Source organism: Propithecus coquereli, unplaced genomic scaffold (genome assembly GCF_000956105.1).
Source record: "Propithecus coquereli isolate 6110/MARCELLA unplaced genomic scaffold, Pcoq_1.0 Scaffold668, whole genome shotgun sequence".
Taxonomy (NCBI): domain Eukaryota; kingdom Metazoa; phylum Chordata; class Mammalia; order Primates; family Indriidae; genus Propithecus; species Propithecus coquereli.
The window spans coordinates 515,522-534,399 of record NW_012152707.1 but is presented as its reverse complement, the minus strand read 5'-3'; the positions used below and the strand labels follow the sequence as shown (position 1 = coordinate 534,399).

The following is an 18,878-nucleotide window of genomic DNA, read 5'->3' as shown; positions in this document are numbered from 1 at the left end:
TCAGCCTGCAGAGGGAGAGGAAGAAGGCTGGCATTAGCCTGTGATGCTCCAGGGCTTCCTTGGCTGTGCCGGCCCAGAGGATTTACGCACGGGCCTGGGGCCCAGGCTGGCACCTACACACAGCCCCCCACCACCCGCATGCTCACGTCTGCTTGGAGGTGCTGAACACCGGCACTCTCCCTGAGGAGCGCCCCACCTTCGGGGGCCGTGTGCAGGGCCAGGACAAGTGGCAGGCGGGTGAGGCGTATTTTCAGGAGCTGTCTCTTCCAGGCAGGGTAAATGGAGGGGCGCCCTGAGGCGGAGGGCTCCTTAAATCTCGGCCCCAGGCACCTCACTGTCCTCAGCCTAGTCCTGGCCCGTGCTCTGTGCTGGAAAGGGCCTGTCATTTTGGTCTCGTGGATGTTTCCACCCTCTCCGGGCGCCCAGCCCTGTGCTTGGTCAGCCACAGTGGAGGAAACGGAGGTAGAGAGGTGGCCCTGTCTTTAGGGACAAGATCAGAACTCACATGGGGAGTGGAGCATGCCCGTCTGCCATGGTGCTCATAGGCCTGGCGAGTCGGGCTTCTGTGAGTTCCGAGAAGAGAGGGCCTGTCAGAGAAGACCCCCTGCAGGAGGGGCCGGCGTGGGCCCACCACCAGCCTCAACCAGAAGCGAGTCTTCTGAGTCTGTGGGGGGTTGGGGGGTGTCACTGGGGCTAGACCACCCCAGGAAGCAGGGAGCATTTCCAAAGGGTATCCTTAGCCCCCAAGAACATCCATGCTACGTAGTGGCCAAGCCGGCTTCTCCAGAAGCACCCGGAGAGTTCCTTTGTGTTGCATCTACCAGGATGGTTTTCTGGCTGCTGTTTAGTATTTAGCTCCAGAAGGAAGGCTAAAAGATGCAGAGAGGGAAACTAAAATAATAAAGACAGGCACGGACTGTTCCAATCCACTTGGCAGCACGTCTCCCCCAAATGAGGCAATCATACATTTTCTGATCGGGACTGGACGGGCCGTGGCTCATTCCTCAGCCAGCCATCCCAGCTCCCCTGTCTGGGGGCAGCGCATGCTCCCTGCCTTCTTGTGGATTAATCACGCCTTCAGGGCCCTCACAGCTGGCCGCCCACTCCTTCGGCGTGTCTTAATGATAGGAACGAGGACAGGGTCATTAGCCACCTGTGATCCTGTGTAGTGTGTGCACACGGTGCATGTTAATGTGGGAGGGCCACCACCAGCATCCAGAACACACAACGTGTCACCGGACGCACCCCACTGCCATCCTGCTGGTGAGCAGGGACTCTCGGGCCAGTGCTGAGGGCTCCTGGACACATCCCTCCGTGCTCCGGCCCACGTAGACAACACAAACACACTGTGGCACACGGCGTCTTGATTATTTACTCATGAATTATTCACGGCGAGGATTTTCCAGGCAGATCTGGCAGCAGGCCTGCTGATCTGGTATCCAGCAAATGTCCGGGGGACCAAGCTCCCCACCAGCTGGTGAGAAATTACAGACACAGTCTGGGCACCGGGCTGAACCTGGGTGTCCACTGATTTCCTTCCTGCCGCATCCGTAGGCCTCGGTAGCCCTGGCCTTTCACCAGCCTGGGCCGTTATGGCCCCTGGGCTACAGGGAGAAGCCCTTCCATCAAGGCAGGCTGTGGGGCTGGGGATACACGGTCCCCTACGTCACGGATGTTTAGCGAGGATGCCCTTACCCCCCGCCAAGTCTATTGTCTCCCAGGGGCCCTGGGTGAGACCACCCTACCAGGTCCCGAGCCACCTAGCACAGAGGGCCTCAGTAGACATCAGACCACACACACAGCTTTGTATTCTCAGTCTCCTTGTCCTCATCCCAAAACCTGCCCGGTTCCTGTTGGGACATGAGGGTTCTAGGCACAGGCGGTGGGAGAACGCTTGGAAGGAGCTAGAAGTCAGCAGCTGAGGCTACTTCGTCGTCTTGGTTTGGAGCCTCATTAACACCTGACTCTCCCGCAAGGGAACTGGAAGAGCCTCTGGGTACAGGCTGTTCGCTCCCCTGCTCCTGCCTGTCCTCGGCGCCCTGGCCTCTAGCCACGCTGGCCACGACGAGGACTTGGCCCCACGTGCCAGCAGGATGGGAAGCCGCCGACTTCCCTCCACTTCTGATGACTGGGGAGCCCGAGGGGAAGTACATTGGTGCAGGCCCCAGGTGAGGCCTCTTTTGGGTGGAGGACACATTCTGGTGGGCAGGTGAGCCGTCTGGGGAGCCCTTCACTCTTTCCTAGGGGTGAGCGACAGAAGGAAAAGAGCTTTCTCAAGGGGACTGGGATGCTACTGGGCACACCCAAGCGGCGGCCCCTGCACCACCTCTGAGGGACGCGGAGTCGTGAGGCAGTTGGGCTGGATGGCTGTGGCTTCCCAGAGCTGGTCGGTGTGGCATTGCTGCTTTGGGGGATGCTAAGGGACTTTGTCCTTAGGTTTGGGGGTGCACCTGTGTGCATCAAGGCACCAGCGTGTGGTTCTGAACGGGGCGTGGGTTGCAGCAAGACCAGTGACTAGACATCCACGGAAGCGCTTCCTTGGGAGCGTGTCATGGCGGCGTGTTCATCCCACATTCCTCCGACTCTGTAAGGACTTCCTCCCCTCCCTCTCACGCTCCTTGGAGGAGAGGAGGTGCATCCGAAGAGAAGGAAACTGGGAGTCAGGAGGACGGAGCCGGCTTCCCGAGCTGTGTGCAGGGCCCGGCTCCGGCCTCCGTGGCCAGGTCTGGCGCTGGAAAGCACAGCCTGGGGGCTGCCCGGGGCTGCGGGAGGCAGTGGGCTGGCGTGACTGGCAGGCCCTGTGCCCGGGGCAGACTCCAGGCCAGCAAAACACAGGTTCTGCCTGCCCCTGGGGAGGGTGCAGCCTCCTTCCCTCCCAGCCGCATCTCCAGGACAGTGCAAAGGATGGTGCTGGGGGTGGAGAAACAGCTTTGCTGCACACAGGAGTCCAAGGGCCAGACCCATGTCCCGCAGGTGAAACGCCATCTCTGGGAGGCCTTTCACATCTAACCAGGACCTGCACCTGGGGGTGACCTGCCTCCACCCACGAATGCGGGATCTTCTAGACGCCAGGGCTTTTCTTCAGACATGTGCATGTAATTTGAATGGGTGCTGGCAAGACACTAACCCCACCCCGGTACCAGTCCTGGTGCCCTTGTAAATGGTCCCCTCTCGCACAGGAGAGGCTGCTGCTCAGACACCCTCTTGGCGCAGGGCCCCGTGCCAGGCTCAGCCAGTTCACAGGCAGCCTGCCAGGAAAGGTGCTCACCTTGACAAGGAAGCATTTCCGTGTGTTTTGTCTGTAATTGCCTGACCGGTCTCGTCTGCGGCACCTCGTCCATTCAGGGCCTCCTTCGCCGCCACAAGCACTTCCCGCTGCCTCCCCCAACACCACCCTGGGCACGCACACGTGTGTGTACACGGGACCTTTCTGGCACACTGGCGCGGTGCCCAGCAGGAAGTACTAAAGTTGCCGCCTCTGGCGCTGTGCCGCCACCTCCCTCGGGGTGAACTGTGCAACACCTTCCTTTCGTTCTGTTTGAAAGGGAAAATTAAATCGAGGGATGAAGTCTCACCCAAAGGAGGCTGGCATGCAAACAGTTGACCTTTGTTTTGAACACACGCAAGGAGGCTGCAACCAGATTGTGCGGCTCCGGCGCCAGGTCTCCATCTCCTCCCTGGCATTTTAAGGAGACTTAAAGAGCCGAGCCGCAGGCTGGGGGCGGTGGGGAGCGGTGGTAGAGGTGCAGGGGGCTGCAAAGCACAGGAGCTGTGATCAAGATGGGGCGCGGTGTGACCCAGCAGGGGGTCCCCGAGGCAGCAAGCCGTGAGGTTTTACGGGAAGCCCAGGAGAGCCCTTTTGACCTGTTCCCAAGCATGCTCGGCCCCCTCTAGGCGTGTGTCCGGGGTGCATGGTTGCCAGACACCCTCCGTGCCTCCCATCCTCACCAGCTGGAAGATGATTCCTTTGACAATGTGTGAGGTTGTGTTGTTTTGCAGGAATGTAGGGGCTGATTTGTTGTATCTGTCAGGCCAGGCTAGGCTGTGCGTAGGTAACAAATAGACTGCCAATCTCAGTGCCTTATCACAACAAAGATTTATGTCCCAGTCATGCAGAGTCCCATGTGGGTAGAGAAACCCTCTTCCATCTAGGAGATGTGGTCTCCGCAGTTGCCGTGGCGGGCAAAGGGAAGTGAGTTTCATAGAAGGTGTTTGTAAAGGGCCAGGCCTGGAAGCCGTCTCCAGCCCCTGCCCACCCGTCCTATCTGCCAGGGTCCAGACACAGGATCCCAAGCTAACTGCAACGGCGGCTGCGAGAGTTCGCCTTTGTGCTCCGAAAGAGGACACAGTATGGCGAATATATAATGTCATCTCTGCCATATTTAGGATCCTACTAGGGTCGCAGTGTTCCCTGAGGCAGTGATGATTAGCAAGGGCCCTGCCTTGGCAGGTGAATCATGAGAAATACTAGTCTTCTACGCTATAAGGTCCAGCTGCCCCTGGACCTGCAGAAATTCTCCTTTCAGAGCTGCCCTTGGAGGCTGAAGGGCTGATTTACTAGAAAGGTAGGACATTTTCTTACCATTTCCAACAAATCTCCCGAACTACCTGCAACTACACCCGGCTCTCCGCTCTCTCTACCACTAACAGCAAACAGTGCCCCACCACTGTCAAAGGCCAATCCCTCCCTTGGACTTTGCACCTCATCCCCTGTCGCCCCTTTAGCAAGGATTGTATTCGTATAATCCCAGCACACCATGCTGCATCACTGAGCCCTCTCCAGCGCCTACATAGAATTTCCAGTTAGAAGACTCAAGGTTTCTGTGCCGGAGATTTTCCCTTCACACAAATACGTTTGTCTTTTCTAGAAATGTTCAGTAATTAAGAAAAAATAAGCATTTGTTCATCCATTCAGCACGCATGAAGTGAACACCCTTCTATGCCAGACGCTGTGCTGGGTGCTGGGGTTACAAAATAATAAGGACACTGACCCCGTTTTCAAGTTCGGAGACAGACGGCAGCCGTGGGTGCTGGGACGGCAGTGGGTGCGGGATGCTTGGGGTCTCCGTCGCCTCACGGGGAGGGGGCAGGGTCCGTGCAGCCTCCGGCAGAGTCAGTGCCTTGGCCAAGAGGGGGTCGGAGACTGTTCCTGGCAAAGGGGCGGCGCGGGCTTGGGCCCCAACCTGAGAGAGGACGTGAGGCTTCAGCAGCCATAAGGCATTTGGAACGCCCAGGCACCGCCTCTCGTATGGAACAAGTGAGAGGGGGTGCTGGAAAAATGAGCCAGCCCAGACCCTGCAGGGCCACCTGAAAGAGTCCGAACCTTGTTCTGAAGGATGAGGTTTAAAGCAGGAAAGTAAAGTATCGTGATCAGATTTGTGCTTCAAAAAAAAAATCATACGGGCAGCTGGGTGGAGAATGAGTTAGAAGGGCAAGATTGGGGGCAGGCAGACTAGGTGAAATACCACGTGGGAGACGTGACTCAAGGTCGAGGCTGCAGATGGAGGGGGGCAGAGGGATCTGGGACCCCGCTGTGGAATAGGGGAGTGGGCATGGGGAAATAGAGGTGGCTTCCTCTGAGAGAGGGAATTCCTGGGGAGGGGTGTTTGCACAGAAGTTAATTGAGGGACGTGCGGCGGGCGTTTAGGTACCTAGGGAGCAGCCAGGTGAAGGCTTGTGCAGCAGGCTGCAGGACAGTGGGCGGTGCTTAGGGGAGAGGAGAGCTAGAAATGTGCCCTGGGTGACATCAGGAAGAGATGATGACCAGACCAGCCAGGAAGCCCACCCGGGGAGCATGCATCGGGAGAGACGTCTAGGAGGGAATACGGAACCACAGAGCCCAGCTTTTGCAAAGGAGGCTGAGCAGGGGTAGCAGAGAAGTAGGAGGAAGGCCGGGAGCAAGGGTGGAGCCTCAGAACCCCAAGGAGGGTTCCAGAAAAAGAGGGAAGTCAAGAAGGACAAAGGCATAAATACCCCATGGGATTTAACAAGCAGGTCATTCACAGAGTGGCTGGATCAAAAGGCAGGTTGGAGCAGGTGACAGAGCGACCAGGAGGAGGAAACCTGGAGCCAAGTTCAGAGACTCAAGAACCTCAGTCAAAAAAGTTTACAAGAGGCGATCAAAGGGGAAACTGATTTTTATTTTTTAATTTTTACATTAACCATTTAATATTGAATAGATGATTGTTAAAAAAGAATTTTTGTGACATTGTGTAAGCCAGGAAGTGGGATGACGAAATAAGCAGTGAAGCCACATCCAACCGAAGAGGTTGCAGTTCTGCTTTGGATGGGCCTGCAGGCTCGGCCCAGGCTGCTAGTTGAGCTCAGGTCTCCTCCAAGTCCTGGCAGAGGGGACAGTGGCCACCAGGGCAGAAGCCACCTGCAAAATAGAACATGGGTAACAGGCTGCTTGGGTTGGGCACAGGCTCTGGCTCCATGGCACTAAAAGTTGGCAACTAGGTCTGGATGTAAAAGCCAGAGTAGGATCAGGCTTTGCAGATATTTTAAAAATAAAGTGGCCTGTCCATCCACTGGTCAGCAGTCAGAGCCTGTCCCCAGGGCTGAGCTGGACTGGTGGGATAGGAAGAGGAGCCAGGAGCCGGGGCCTCCAGGGGCTCATACCCCAGACTGGAGGCCGTTGGAGAATGGAAAAGGGTCAAAGGAAACAAAGTTGTGCCTGAGCCGTGGCCAGGGATGTGGGTGCGATGGGCAGGGCAGACCCCACCCGCCTGTGCCCTGGCATCGCCACAGCCTCTCACCTCTGTCTCTGCCTCTCCACGGCCTCTGCCATGAGACAGCCTCCCCTCCGTCTCCACAGCCTTCCTGACCGAGGGTAACCCTGGGCCGGGCCGGGCACACAGCCAGGCGAGTCATGGTAATGCGGAGCAAAATGCAATCTTCGGTGATTCAGAAGGCCCTTGAGAATATCATGGTGTGTCTGGGTCTCCATGACAACACTGAAGGGCCTTCTGTTCAGAGACACAGCAAAGCCGTGTGGGAGCTGGTCTGGCTAACAGAGGCCAAGGTGCTCGGGGGTCTCTGGCGCCCGCGGCCTGAGCACAGGGTTGCGAAGGAGAACTCAGCTTCTGGAGGCTAACACCTTCCCAGACTGGCGTCCGCTGTTAGCTAGGGTCTGAAGGCGGAGGTCCCGGCCTCTTGATCACTTGTAGTTCTCTGGCCTCGGGGGATCACTTCTGCTCAGTGAGTTTCCTCGTCCATAAGTCGGGGACGGTCCGTGCCCTGCCACCTCACAGGCTACTGTAAGGCGGAAATGAGATTTTGTAAAGGGCTTTGTCTACTGGAAAGTGAGTCCGCAGATGTGGGTGATACTGCCCTATCACATGGTCAAGGAAAACATGGTCTGAGGCATCCACAGGGTCTTTTTTCACAGTGGGGGTGGGAGGGGGAAAAAATCCCAGGCATAATTAAAATGTGCACATCTGTCATCCATGTCACTCAGGGCAGTGTGATGTGGCCAAAAAAAAGCATCACTTTAAACTGTGACTGGGTTCAAATCCTGCCTGCTCCACTTTGCCACGTGGCCCTGGAAAAATCACTCATTTCTTGTCTGTGAAGTGGGGCTAATTAATGATCCACGCGCCGTGGGCTTGCCGCCACTCTGAAATGAGCCAACGTTCGAAAGCCCGTTATTGGACCCAGAGAAGGGGCCTAATGGGTGCTACCAGTTGTCGCTGCCTCCTTGCATCCTAGTGGGGCTGCGGTTTGTCTACATCGCCCTCCTCTCTGTTCTGTGCCAGCAGGTCCGGCCTCTGATTCCCTGCGAGAAGCCGCCTCGGCCCACCGAGATGTCCCGGCACCACAGCCGCTTCGAAAGAGATTACCGGGTGGGCTGGGACCGCCGAGAGTGGAGCGTCAACGGGACGCATGGGACCACCAGCATCTGCAGTGTCACCTCGGGGGCTGGCAGTGGCACAGCCAGCAGCCTCAGTGCCCGGCCTGGCCTCCTACCGCTGCCCGTGGTGCCCTCTCGGCTGCCCACGCCTGCCACGGCCCCCGCTCCCTGCACCACCGGCAGCAGTGAGGCCATCACCAGCCTCGTGGCCAGCTCTGCCTCTGCAGTCACCACCAAGGTAAGACCTGGTGTCCTCCCTGAGCAGCAGCCGGGCAGAGGGGGCCCTGCCTCCCTGCAGGCCAGGCCAGCCTTGGCGGCTCCTGCAGAGCCGGCAGCCTCACTCTGCGTCCTCCAGAGTCTTGGCTTCCCCGGAGCTGGGCCCAACAACCATTTCTGAGCGTTACCAGGGCTTTTATTTTCCAAAAAGGCTCTCTTTGTCACTAACTTGCAGGAAGACAAAGTAGGTACGGAGGCCACTCATTGTCCTATGCCATGTGGATTAAATGTTATTTAATGAGGGAAGTAACAGTGGGATTCCAAGGTGGCAATACAGGTGTCCTAAATAGGTAAACTGAGACAGAGCAAGTACCCCTGGGGGCACTAGTGACTTGGCTTTGCAAGAGGGTACTGACAGCAGTAAGAGTCATAAAGGGTCCTAACCCTGCCATTCATGAACCACAGGCCGAGTATTCTCACATCCTTTGTCTCTTATAGAAGAGGCGGCTCCAGCCTTGGCAATGGCAGCAGAAGCCGGTCTGTGTTGCTAAATGGAATGTGGAAATGCATGTCGCCAAGGCTCTTGCCTGGCCTCAAGCATAGCTGGTCCCCCTCAAGCTGGCTGCTCAGAGCCCCTCCGGCAGCCTGAGCCTGGAGGGACGGCCCATGGCTGTGGCAGGAAGCCATTCACCCCACCCCACCCGCTCACTCACACAGGGGCTCCGCAGGCCGCCTTTGCCTCCGCCAGCCATTCAGAGCCGCCTCCCGGGAGCCCTTCCAGGCGTGCATGCGTGTGCATGTGCATGTGTGCGTGTGAGTGTGTGTGTGTCTAGTCCTTTCTTTCCCTGCTTTCATAAAAGTTGCCGGAGAAGTTAAAGGCAGGGAGCCCCGGCCCGGCCATTGTAAGGCGGCCGTGGTGTTGGAAGGACGCGCTCCAGGTGTGCTGCGCCTTTGTCTCTGTGATTTTCAAAACTCCCTTTCAGGCTGGCTTCCCATTAATAACTGTGAGTGCTGCCGGCCACAGAGCCGGCGGAGGCCGAGACAATGGAGCTATTGGAGGCCGGCTCCGAGCACACTAACATCTTGCTGCAGTGCCGTATTGATTTTATTTTTCCTGTTATGAAAACACCACCCCACTGAGGCCGGGAGGGAAGGAATGTTGGACAGGGGAGAGGAGACGGAGGATTATCTGGGCATGCTGCCCCTGATCGGCCAAACACTTTCCTCCCCTGGACACCAGCCCCGAGCACTGCTCCGACGCGGTGACCTCTGCCCGGTGGAGCCAGCCGCCAGCCCCGCGGCCACATCTGGCAGGCGCTCTGCAAGGCCAGCTGTTGGCCATATGGAGAATGGCAGCCCCGGAGCTGACTGCTGGGGGCACCAGGTGGGAGGGAGCCGCTGGGCCCGGGAGGCCCACTTGAAGGTGTGTGTCCTTTCAAGGATGGCTGCCTTTTTCGGGATGGCGTCAGGCTGCCCCTGGGGGCAAGGGTTTGGGCTCTGCCTGGAAAGAGAAGTGGCGGGACTCGGTGCTGGTGGCTCTCCCGCAAGGCTGGGCTGCCCACAGAGCTCCTGCTCTGCTCCAAAGCAGCTCAATATTCACCATCCCTGGCTGGTCTGGCCCCAAACCACAGCCACATGGGAGGAAAGGAACCCAGCCTCAGACAGAAAACAACAGCTGGGGCAAGGACTGGGCTGGGAGGGGGCGAAAGTTCATGCCTACGAGGACAGCCAGCTCCTTGGTGGGTGACAACAGAGGAAGTAAATTCCATTTCCAGCCCAGTCTCTGACCTGTGGGGCTTGTTTGATCACCCTGCCGACGCCCTCAGTCCTCGGGGAGCTCAGGAGCACTGGGTGTGCAGGGGAAGGAGGACACTGCGGCCTCCATCCAGGGCGCCGCCCTCCGATCAGGGCTGTGGCACCATCTTCCTAGTCTGGTCTGGCTGCTGCCCACCCTGAGGCCTGCCCCCCAGCCCAGCTGTCTGACCCGGTGCTAAGACCACATCAATTGACAGGTGTCTGTGGCTTCTCTGGTCAACAGTCCGAGTCTTTACTGAGCAGCCCAGGGCTGGCTCTCGCTCTCAGGGAACCTGCGGGCCAGTGCATAATGAATCTGTGGCCTGGACAGTGTGACCAAATGATCCAAGAATGTCTCTCCCACTGAAGTTGTTGGCGGATGAGGCTTAGTGGAGTGGATGGAGCCAGACTTTGGAGACAGATTGCCTGGATTTGAATTCCACCATACCGCTTACTAGCTGAATGACTCCGGACAAGTTACCTAACCTCTCTGTGCTTCATTTCCGTAAAATGGGAACAGGTAGTTGTGCCTGCCTGCTGGAGTTGTGGTGAGGGCTGTGTGAGTTAAAACCTGTGTCAAATGCTCAGAATAGACCAGAACCTGGCACGTGGCAGTCCTGTGTCGGTGCTGTCATCGCCCCATCACCCTTGTCACCGAGGCCTAGGGGACAAGGCTATACCCCTGTAAGGAAAGGTGCTCATTTCCGACCTGACCAAGAGGAAGAGAAAAGGCAAGTCTTCAGATAAGAGACAGCAGCTGGCCCCAGGCAGGTAAGGGAAGGAAGCCGTGTTTGAGTGACTCGGGCGCAAGAAGACCTGCAGGCAAGAGGGAGCCGGCGGGCCCCAAATAGAATTGGCAGCCAGGTGGTGGAGGGAAGTGATTTTAAAGCTTTTTTCAGCCTTGGCCTTTTCCTTAAAAGAAAGCTCAGTGTGTAAACAGAGCTGAGGCCCCCTCTGGCGGAAGGTGGGTGGGTGAGGGAGCTGTATAGACTCCAGGAGCAGAGCTGTGTGTCCCTGCTCACCGGACTGTGGTCAAGGCTGCTTAACTGTATCAGCCAGACTCCGTGGGGAAGGGTCTAGCGCCACGCATGGGCTGGAGCCACCCCTGGAGACTCAGGGAAAGGAAGGGGGGTTGGGAGCAAGTGTCAGCGCTGTCAGGCCTTAGTGACCCCTTGGCTGGGCATGGAGCAGGGTGGACATCACATGCTCTGGGGGCTGGGCAACCCCCTCCCACCGCATCCCATGCCACCACCCTGCCCCGCCCAGCCCCGTGGGCCTGGACACCAGTCATTCCTGGCACTGGGGCCTGCCAGCTTGGTCCCAGCTCCTCGGGGTGGAGAGCCTGGCTGTGCTGCCAGCGGCTGGTCAGAGAGGTGATGACAATTCTTTCTGTCACCGCTGCCTTCAGGCCTGAGTTGCTTTTTCTGTTTCTTCATTTGTCTGTGGCCTGCAGATTCCTTGCGCGATTTGATGAAAGGCTAGTTGGACAAGTGCAGACTCCTGAGCCCGGGAGGACCAGGAGGGCCTAGTGGGCTACCCCACCCCCAACACACACAGACACTGCTCAGACCAATAAACTGCTTCCCTGGGGCCTGGATCGGCTTGCAAACCTTGGAACAAGTCCCAAAGCCCCAGTGGAGCAGAGCGACCATGCTGTCCGGCTCCCTCCTTTTGCAGGTCAGAATAGTGAGGCCCAAGGAAAATGCAACTTGCGGAGGTCACCTAGCAAATTAGAATCAGAACCAGCCTGGGCCAGCTCCTCTCCCCACCCCAGGCTGCTGGCAGAATGCATTCACCATGGTAACCATGATTGCCGCATTGTTATGGTAACTTTTCCATCTTCTCATCCACCTAGCTGATAGCAAACAAGGGATTTCAGGCCAGAAAATGGGCTGTTTCCCTCCTGTGGTCTATAGGTGGGGAAATTTCAGCCACAGGTTGTGTGGAGTCAGCATTTCTCAGCTGGGGAGAGCGTCAAGCTCTTGAGTGGGACAGAAGTGGGATTGAATCCTAGCTCCGCCGCTTACAAGCTGAGTATGTCTCTGTGCCTCAGTGTCTTTGGCTATAAACTGGGAATAATAATAGTATCTTCCTCAGAGGGATGTTGCGTGGATTAGTTAACTTGATATGTGTAGAAACGCTTAAAACACTACCACCATCTGGCAAGCGCTCATCAAAAGTTAATTTTAGAAAGTTAAACCAGAGATTGGGTCTACCCAGGTATCCATATATCTGGGGGGAAACCTGTCCCCCTGGTGGGTGGTGCTGGTGGCTGAAGAAAGGCTCACCGGACTGTCCCCAGCCCAGCTGGTGCAGCGCGAGGTGAGCGCCCGTGCCTGGCCCGCCGCGGGCTGTCCGGGCTCCAGATGGAGGAGGCCCCAGGCGAGGGTGCTGCTGAGGCTTGTCTGTGGGCCTGCAGGGAAGCCCCAGTGCCCCGCGTCGCTGCTGCATGAAATTTAAATTATTCTCAGCAAACCTACTTGACAGATGAAACAGAAAAGGGACGGCTTCATAAAATGCAATTTTGTTCCTGAAAGAGTGGACTCTGCAGAATCCTGGCTGATGTCTGTGAGATGTACCGGGGGCTCTTTCCCTCGTGCTCAGGAGCACTCACGCTGAAACACTTCCATCGTTCTTCGGAGCTAAGCCCTCGGAAATAAATCTGGCTGGGAAGCCGGGTGACTTTGCCTGTGTCGCAGGCCCCGGGAGAACCAGAAGGGGCCATGAAATCCGCAAGATCCATCCTCAGAGCTCCAAACCCCCGGGGGGGTTGACATTTACAAGCATTTGGGGCTGTCAGAGTGGATATGCGTCATCCTACAGGTGACCCCAGAGGTGATGTCTTCCCATGCACCCCAGTGTCCGCGGAGAAATGCTCCTCTTGGGGGAGATGATCTGGGATTTCTGCGGGGATCATGTGAACGATCTCAAGGCCCTCCCGCCACGCGGTTCCGGGGTCCATGAGTGGATAAAGGATGCTTTTGCGCAGCCCTCCCATTTCTCTTGTCTTCACATTGAAAATCAAAGGCTGCTGAGCAGGCTCAGTTGGGAGAACCATTCAAGGCCCTTTTGTAGTGGATTTCCAGACTGCAAGTGATTTTATCCAGAAGACTGTTGCTTGCTCCATGAATGAGAATTTGTGATTTCCCTTGTGGTAAATTATCTGGGACCAATAATGCATTGTGAGACAACCTGTGCATGTTAGTACTTAGCCAGTGGGTTTTGCCCGCACTTTAAGTTGCAGTTACAGTTTGGATTGTGTATTAACTGACTTAAAACCCACGTGTCAGTCACAAAGCGTGCACAAAATTGAAAAATGTCATGATTTCCAAATGACCCTTTTCAAAGCCTACAGCTTGGGGGGGTTATACCTGAGTACCCTGAACTTAAATTTCTGGCTAAGGGGGCAAAAAGAGGGGAGAAGATTATGTATTTTGCCACGTTTGTAAGAGATGAGCCATAGTCTGGGCAGAACATCCATACGTGGATTCCAAAGTAAAGACATCGGAGGACATTGTTGACTGGAGCCAGTGAGGCATATAAGTTAGCTTTTGCTGCTTGACAATCACCCCAAAACCTAGTAGCTTGAAGCCATAACAATTCTGTGGGTTGGCTGGTCAGTTCTGGGCTGGGCTCTGTCATTTGTCTGTGGTCAGCTATAGGTTGGCTAATGGCTTGATAGTCAAGGATGGTCTCACATATCTGTGGTTGGCCAACTGTTGGCCAGGGTTGCCTCTGTCCTCTGTGTGGTCTGTTATCCTCCTTCCAGCTAGCTCAGGCTCCTTCACATGGCGGACTCCAGGTACCAAGAGAGGAGGGTAGCAAGAGAGGAGGGTCAATGCACAAGTGCTTTTTTAACCTCTGCCTGAGGCACATTTGCTAAAATCCCATTAGCCAAAGCAAGAGGGATGGCCAAGCCAGATTCAAGGAGTGAGCAAAGAGACCCTACCTCTTGATGCAACACCACATTGCAAAGGGGCGGGTATCTAAGGAAGGGAAGAACTGTGGCCCTTTTGCAATATACTCCCCAATGTTTCCAGAATGTTTGTGTAGACAGCCATTCACCCTCCAGCTCTGGCCAAGGCTCACGTGCCTCAGGCGGAAAGGATGGGTTAGCCCATCTCTCTCACACGTTAGTGTGGTACCCTGTGGCCCCCACACACCTGTGCTGCACACATCCCGTCCACACAAAGCCCCGGCTGGTGAGGTTTAAAAGACATCCAGCAAGGATTGCATTGGCTAAGGAGCCGGCTGTCCAGCTGGCCCCGGGGACCCTCAGTCCTGAAGCTCCAACACTTGATCCTGTCACTGCCCCAGAGTGGGTGGGGCTGGGACACTGCTGTCCCTGGGACATGCACAAGGACAGGTGCTAACCTCCTGGTTTTGAATTTAAAAATCACCCCAAGGAGACCACCTTTGTGGACTTTAACCAGTGAATTTCTCTCTGTGACAATCCACATGAGAAAGCAAATTCCGAGGAAAAGACTTTCCGATGCATCTGAAATCGGGAAAGGGAGCCAGTCACGTGCCGCAGATGCGGACAGCCCGCTGCTTCTTTCTCCCCAGCGGGATAAATCCTGTGCACTTCCCAAAAAGCCCTTAGAAGGGCCTCTTCTTAAATTAAATTAGTTTTTTGCAAATAGCATCATTAAAGATGAACATAAATCTACTTCTTATTCAGTTTTAATGGTTTTCCCTCTTTTGTTTAATTACTCATGTTGCAATTAAACAATTTCTTTTTCCATGAGAAAGGACAGTATTTTAGCTACATTATGGGTTAAATAGGCTTTGGAGAACTAGCCTAGGCATCTCATCACCATTTATAACATTGTTTTTTATAGGGAAAGTATGTTCCAAACTCTAAACAGCCAAATTACAAATGAACTTTCAGAACCCAGCCCATTTGTTAACTGGGAAGTGTCTGTAATGCTAAAAATAACTCAGGGAAATAAACGTAAAAAGGAGAGCTTAATGCATCTCAGTATCATTTTTCCACCGTCAGCCCTACAGAGTTAATTTCACCGAGGGAATGTCCTCCAAACCCACACTGACGCTACCCTCGTTCCTCTCACTGTCACCACACGGCCAGCCACACTGGCCTGCGCCCTCCGAAAGCACAAGCCACTGAGAAGAGGCCCCGCACAGGTCCCTGCCGCAGGGAGCTGATGTAACTTAGCGGATTACCAATCAGTTTCAACACTCCATTTGCTGCCCTAAAAGGAAGGTTTAGCAGAATTCCGTGTGCTGCTCCGACTGCAGTCTCAACTAGTCGTGGCATATTAATTTGCATTGTGAATTTGCCTCTCTAGAACCCGTAGGCAAGAAACGTCATTTTCCTCTGGTAAATAAACAGCCCTAAGATCTCCGCAGAGCGTGTGGGCAGGGCGTCCGCGTGCGCTCAGAGACCGCTGTGGCATGCCCGTCCCGCTGATGGGGTAGAACTCTGCTTGCCCCGCTCCCCCTGCTCTGCTTCCTGGAGAAGGCAGGTGCACATTGTGTCCTCTCCAGGCACCACAAGAAGGAGTCCTGGGGAGCTGGGGTGGAGCGAGGCACAGCCAAGGCCAGCCGTCTGCCCTCTCTGCCTTGACTCAAACTGCCGGCCGATGTTTGCCACCGTTCCTTCTGTCGGCCACAGACACCCGTCTTTGCCAGAGCTGTTCCTGAGGCCCAAGTGTCTTAGGTTAACTTTGCTGTCCCCGTCCCCTACTCCTGCCCTCTTTTTTCCTTAGAGGGCCACCAGGATTCCCCCTTGGCCCCTTCCTGGGCTGCCAGCAAGTGCTACTTGGGGACTCAACACCTGGCCTCCCCCTTGCCTAAAGAGGCTCCTGGGCTGGGGCAGAGAAGGCGGGAACCATGGTGGGAGGATCCTAATCGCTCATTCTTTCAGATTTCACTGCTGTATTTTGAAAACATGGATTCGAATGACTGAGAGGGGCTGTTCTGGGGCAGGGAGGACAAACCCGTGAGCCCAGCCTCCTGGATGGCCACAGCCTCAGGAACGAGCAAGTCGGCTCTGTCTCCACTGGTGGGAGGTGTGGGCCAGGGCCTCCCACTGGATGACGTCTCCTTTGTCAGGCATGGATCTGCCCAACTCTCAGTACCTGGGCCAGCCCTGGGCCATGGCCCTGGCATCTCTGTGCTCATCTTTGCAATTCCAGAACAGCGTCTGTCTGGAGGTTACTCTGGGGAGGCTTCTCTGGCTAGTCAAGGGGACCCTCTGAGCATAGGATGGTCTTTCACAGATTACAACAAACCCAACCAAGGGCCAGGCTGACATGATGCAGATTGAACATGATGCAGATTCTTGATCTACTACTTAAAGACTCCCTGCTTCAGGTCAGAAGTGGCCCTCAGGCTGGCAGATGGGGGTGGAGGGTGGGTAGGAACAGGGAGGTGGGGTAGGAACAGGGAGGTGGGGTAGGAACAGGGAGGTAGGATGTCCGCGCCCAGGGGAGAGCAGGAGAACTCACCAGCCTGAGAGAGTGACCCCTGGTCTGTAGCAGGTGTTGCTGCCTGTCTGCCCAACACCCATTTTCTCTCCCTCCTCCTCCCCAGTGGAGCCCAGGTCTGTTCAGGCACCCACCACCTCGCATGCTTTGATGAAGGCGACCCCCAGCCCTAAGCCAGGCGCAAGGATCCCATTCCCCTTCCCAACGATGAGTTAGGAAAGGGTCATGGGACCAGTTCTGGCTGATGGAATGTGATAGTAGTCCTGCCTGGGGCTTCTGGGAAAGGTTTTCTTGTTTTTAAGGAAGAATCACAAGAAAAAAGTCATCCTTCTTCCTCTGGACATTGTCCTGTCTGGACACGATGGCTTGAACTGCTATAACCATCATGCTACGAGCCTGAGGATGAAGCCAACACACAAGGAGTGGAAATAACAAGAGAGTTCCAGATCCACAGAACCAGAGCCCTAATGCTGCATCCTTCTGGGCCTCTCGTTGTGTGAGCTAATACATTTCCTGGTGGTGTAGAAAATAAATACAAACAACCGCCTGCATCGCATGGACGGCTCCCAAGCAACAGCCGTGGACCCCTCCTTCTGTTTCCAGAGCTCCTGGCACATTGGTTTGCTGAAAACAGCTGCAGTGACCTTTGTGTGTACCCTCTTCCTATTATTCATTCATCCTGGCACTTGCTGCTGCGTACACGGACTCTGCTATCTGTTGCTTCCCTGAATGTCAACACCAGGACATAGCTTACTGCCGTCACACTCCTGCATGTCCGTGAGTGCGTTTCTGTCTGAGAGAAATCCACCAGCACACTGGCTACCTGAGCCGTGAGGTTACTAGAGAGCTTCACCCCACTGCCTACTTTAGCCAACCTGCAATTCCCTAACCAAAGATATGACAGTCTCTCATACCCCAGGGCCTTTGCACTTGCCATTGCTTCTTTCTAGAATTTTTAGTCCCTTTCTTGTCTGCCCAGAAAAACTCCTATTCATCCTACAACTGACAGCCTAAATGCTACCACCTCTGTGGTGGGAAAAAATAATTTTTTGCTGTTATTTCTCTTGTTCTCCTAGCACTTTTGTTTATATCCCTATTATAATCCCTGTAATATTATATGGTACTTACCTATGCATTCATTTATCCCCTTAGTAGGCAGTGAGCTCTGTTAAGAGTAAGCTCCACTGAGGCCCAGCATACAGAGTTTCTCGATACGTGTTTGAGAACAAGAATGAATGGATTTATACTTGTGAATATTTATTCGTGTATTTAGCCCCCGTGGCTGAGTTGGGGAAGATGGATCCTTTGACATCGTCTCTACTTACCTACTGACTGAGGGGGGAGCAGCTGCCAGAGACGGAGCCATTTCCGAGGGGCCCACGGAGAAGACGGGCCCTGTGCCCAGGGCATGAGGCGATGTTGGCAGACAGATCGCACGTCACCAAGCCTTTGTTTAGGTCCTGTGCCCCTTCCGAGTCTCTAGCATTCGGAGTCACAGTATCACAACCTTCTCCTTCAAGTAGTCACGTTTTCTCAGGCTTTTTCTCCTTCTCGCCTGTCATTCTCTGCAGCTTTTTGCATTTCTTTATTTTATTTAAGGCACTCGTGTGGTAATTACTTTGTTCCAGGCACTGTTCTAAGTACTTTGCCAACTCTAACTTCTTTAATCCTCATTATAACTCTCTGAGGTGATTTTTAGTACCACTACTTCGACATGAGGAGACTAAGTAGCTGCCCGAGCCCCTCGGCAGGGCTGGAAGCCGTCCCTGGGCGGCCTCGCTGCAGAGTGTGGGCATCAGAGCTCTGCAGAGGCCCGGCCCAGGGCCACCTCGGTCAAACCTGTTGAAGGAGCAACTGGATGAACAAACGGTCGCGGAACACCATTCCCCAGTGCTAGTGACGCCACCTAAAGGTGTGTCTCAGGCTCCCCGCAAGAGCAGTCTTGCTCATCAGCGGCTTGAAACGACCAACAAACGTCAGGACCAGAAGGCGTGTGTGACGACGTGGTGCAGCCCCGCACCCATGGATACCGGCTGTAGTTCTCTTCATTTTCTGTTGATCAGGCGACATTTTTACCTTAACAGCCAAGCCAGGTGGGAGGACGAAGGCGCAGACTGCCTAGGTGCAGGTTGCTTGGGGACCGTTGAGCCTTGGAGACGCAGCCATTGTCTCTCTCTGAGGGTTTCTTGTTTTTCTCCAAGGCGGAGCGCGTGGCTGGGGTTTCCGCTGCGGCGATTGCTTTCAGCCCGCTTGGCTCGGTGCCATCCCAGAAGGGCAGCCTCAGTCATCCGTGTCCACAGGTGTTGCCAGGGTGGGCTTGGAGATACCCACGTGCAGGGGGAAGGTCCCTCTTGCTTGTCCCTCAGCGGCTCTCCGAGGATGTGAACCTGGGCTGGGAAGTGGAGACGCGGCAGAATCACTGGCAGGCCACGTGTGTATGTCGGGGACAGAGCAGCGGTGATTTGCCACCGTCTTCCCTGAGTGCTCAGCACTGCTTTGGAGGGGCAGAGAGGAGGAGGAGAAGGTCACCGTGGTTGTGGCTTTTGTCTCCAGGCCTCTCTACGGGG

At 55.4% G+C, this 18,878-nt stretch overlaps 1 protein-coding gene across 1 annotated transcript in view; it reads left to right on the top strand.

Annotated features, from left to right (window-relative positions):
• The window catches only part of KLHL29 (kelch-like family member 29), a 289,304-nt gene that overhangs the window by 152,698 nt on the left and 117,728 nt on the right, over nt 1-18,878 (top strand). The window contains exon 3 of the mRNA XM_012660442.1: nt 7,761-8,090. Within this exon, the coding sequence (XP_012515896.1) occupies nt 7,806-8,090 (285 nt within the window). The 5' untranslated portion in view covers nt 7,761-7,805. The remainder of the gene's footprint in view (nt 1-7,760; nt 8,091-18,878) is intronic.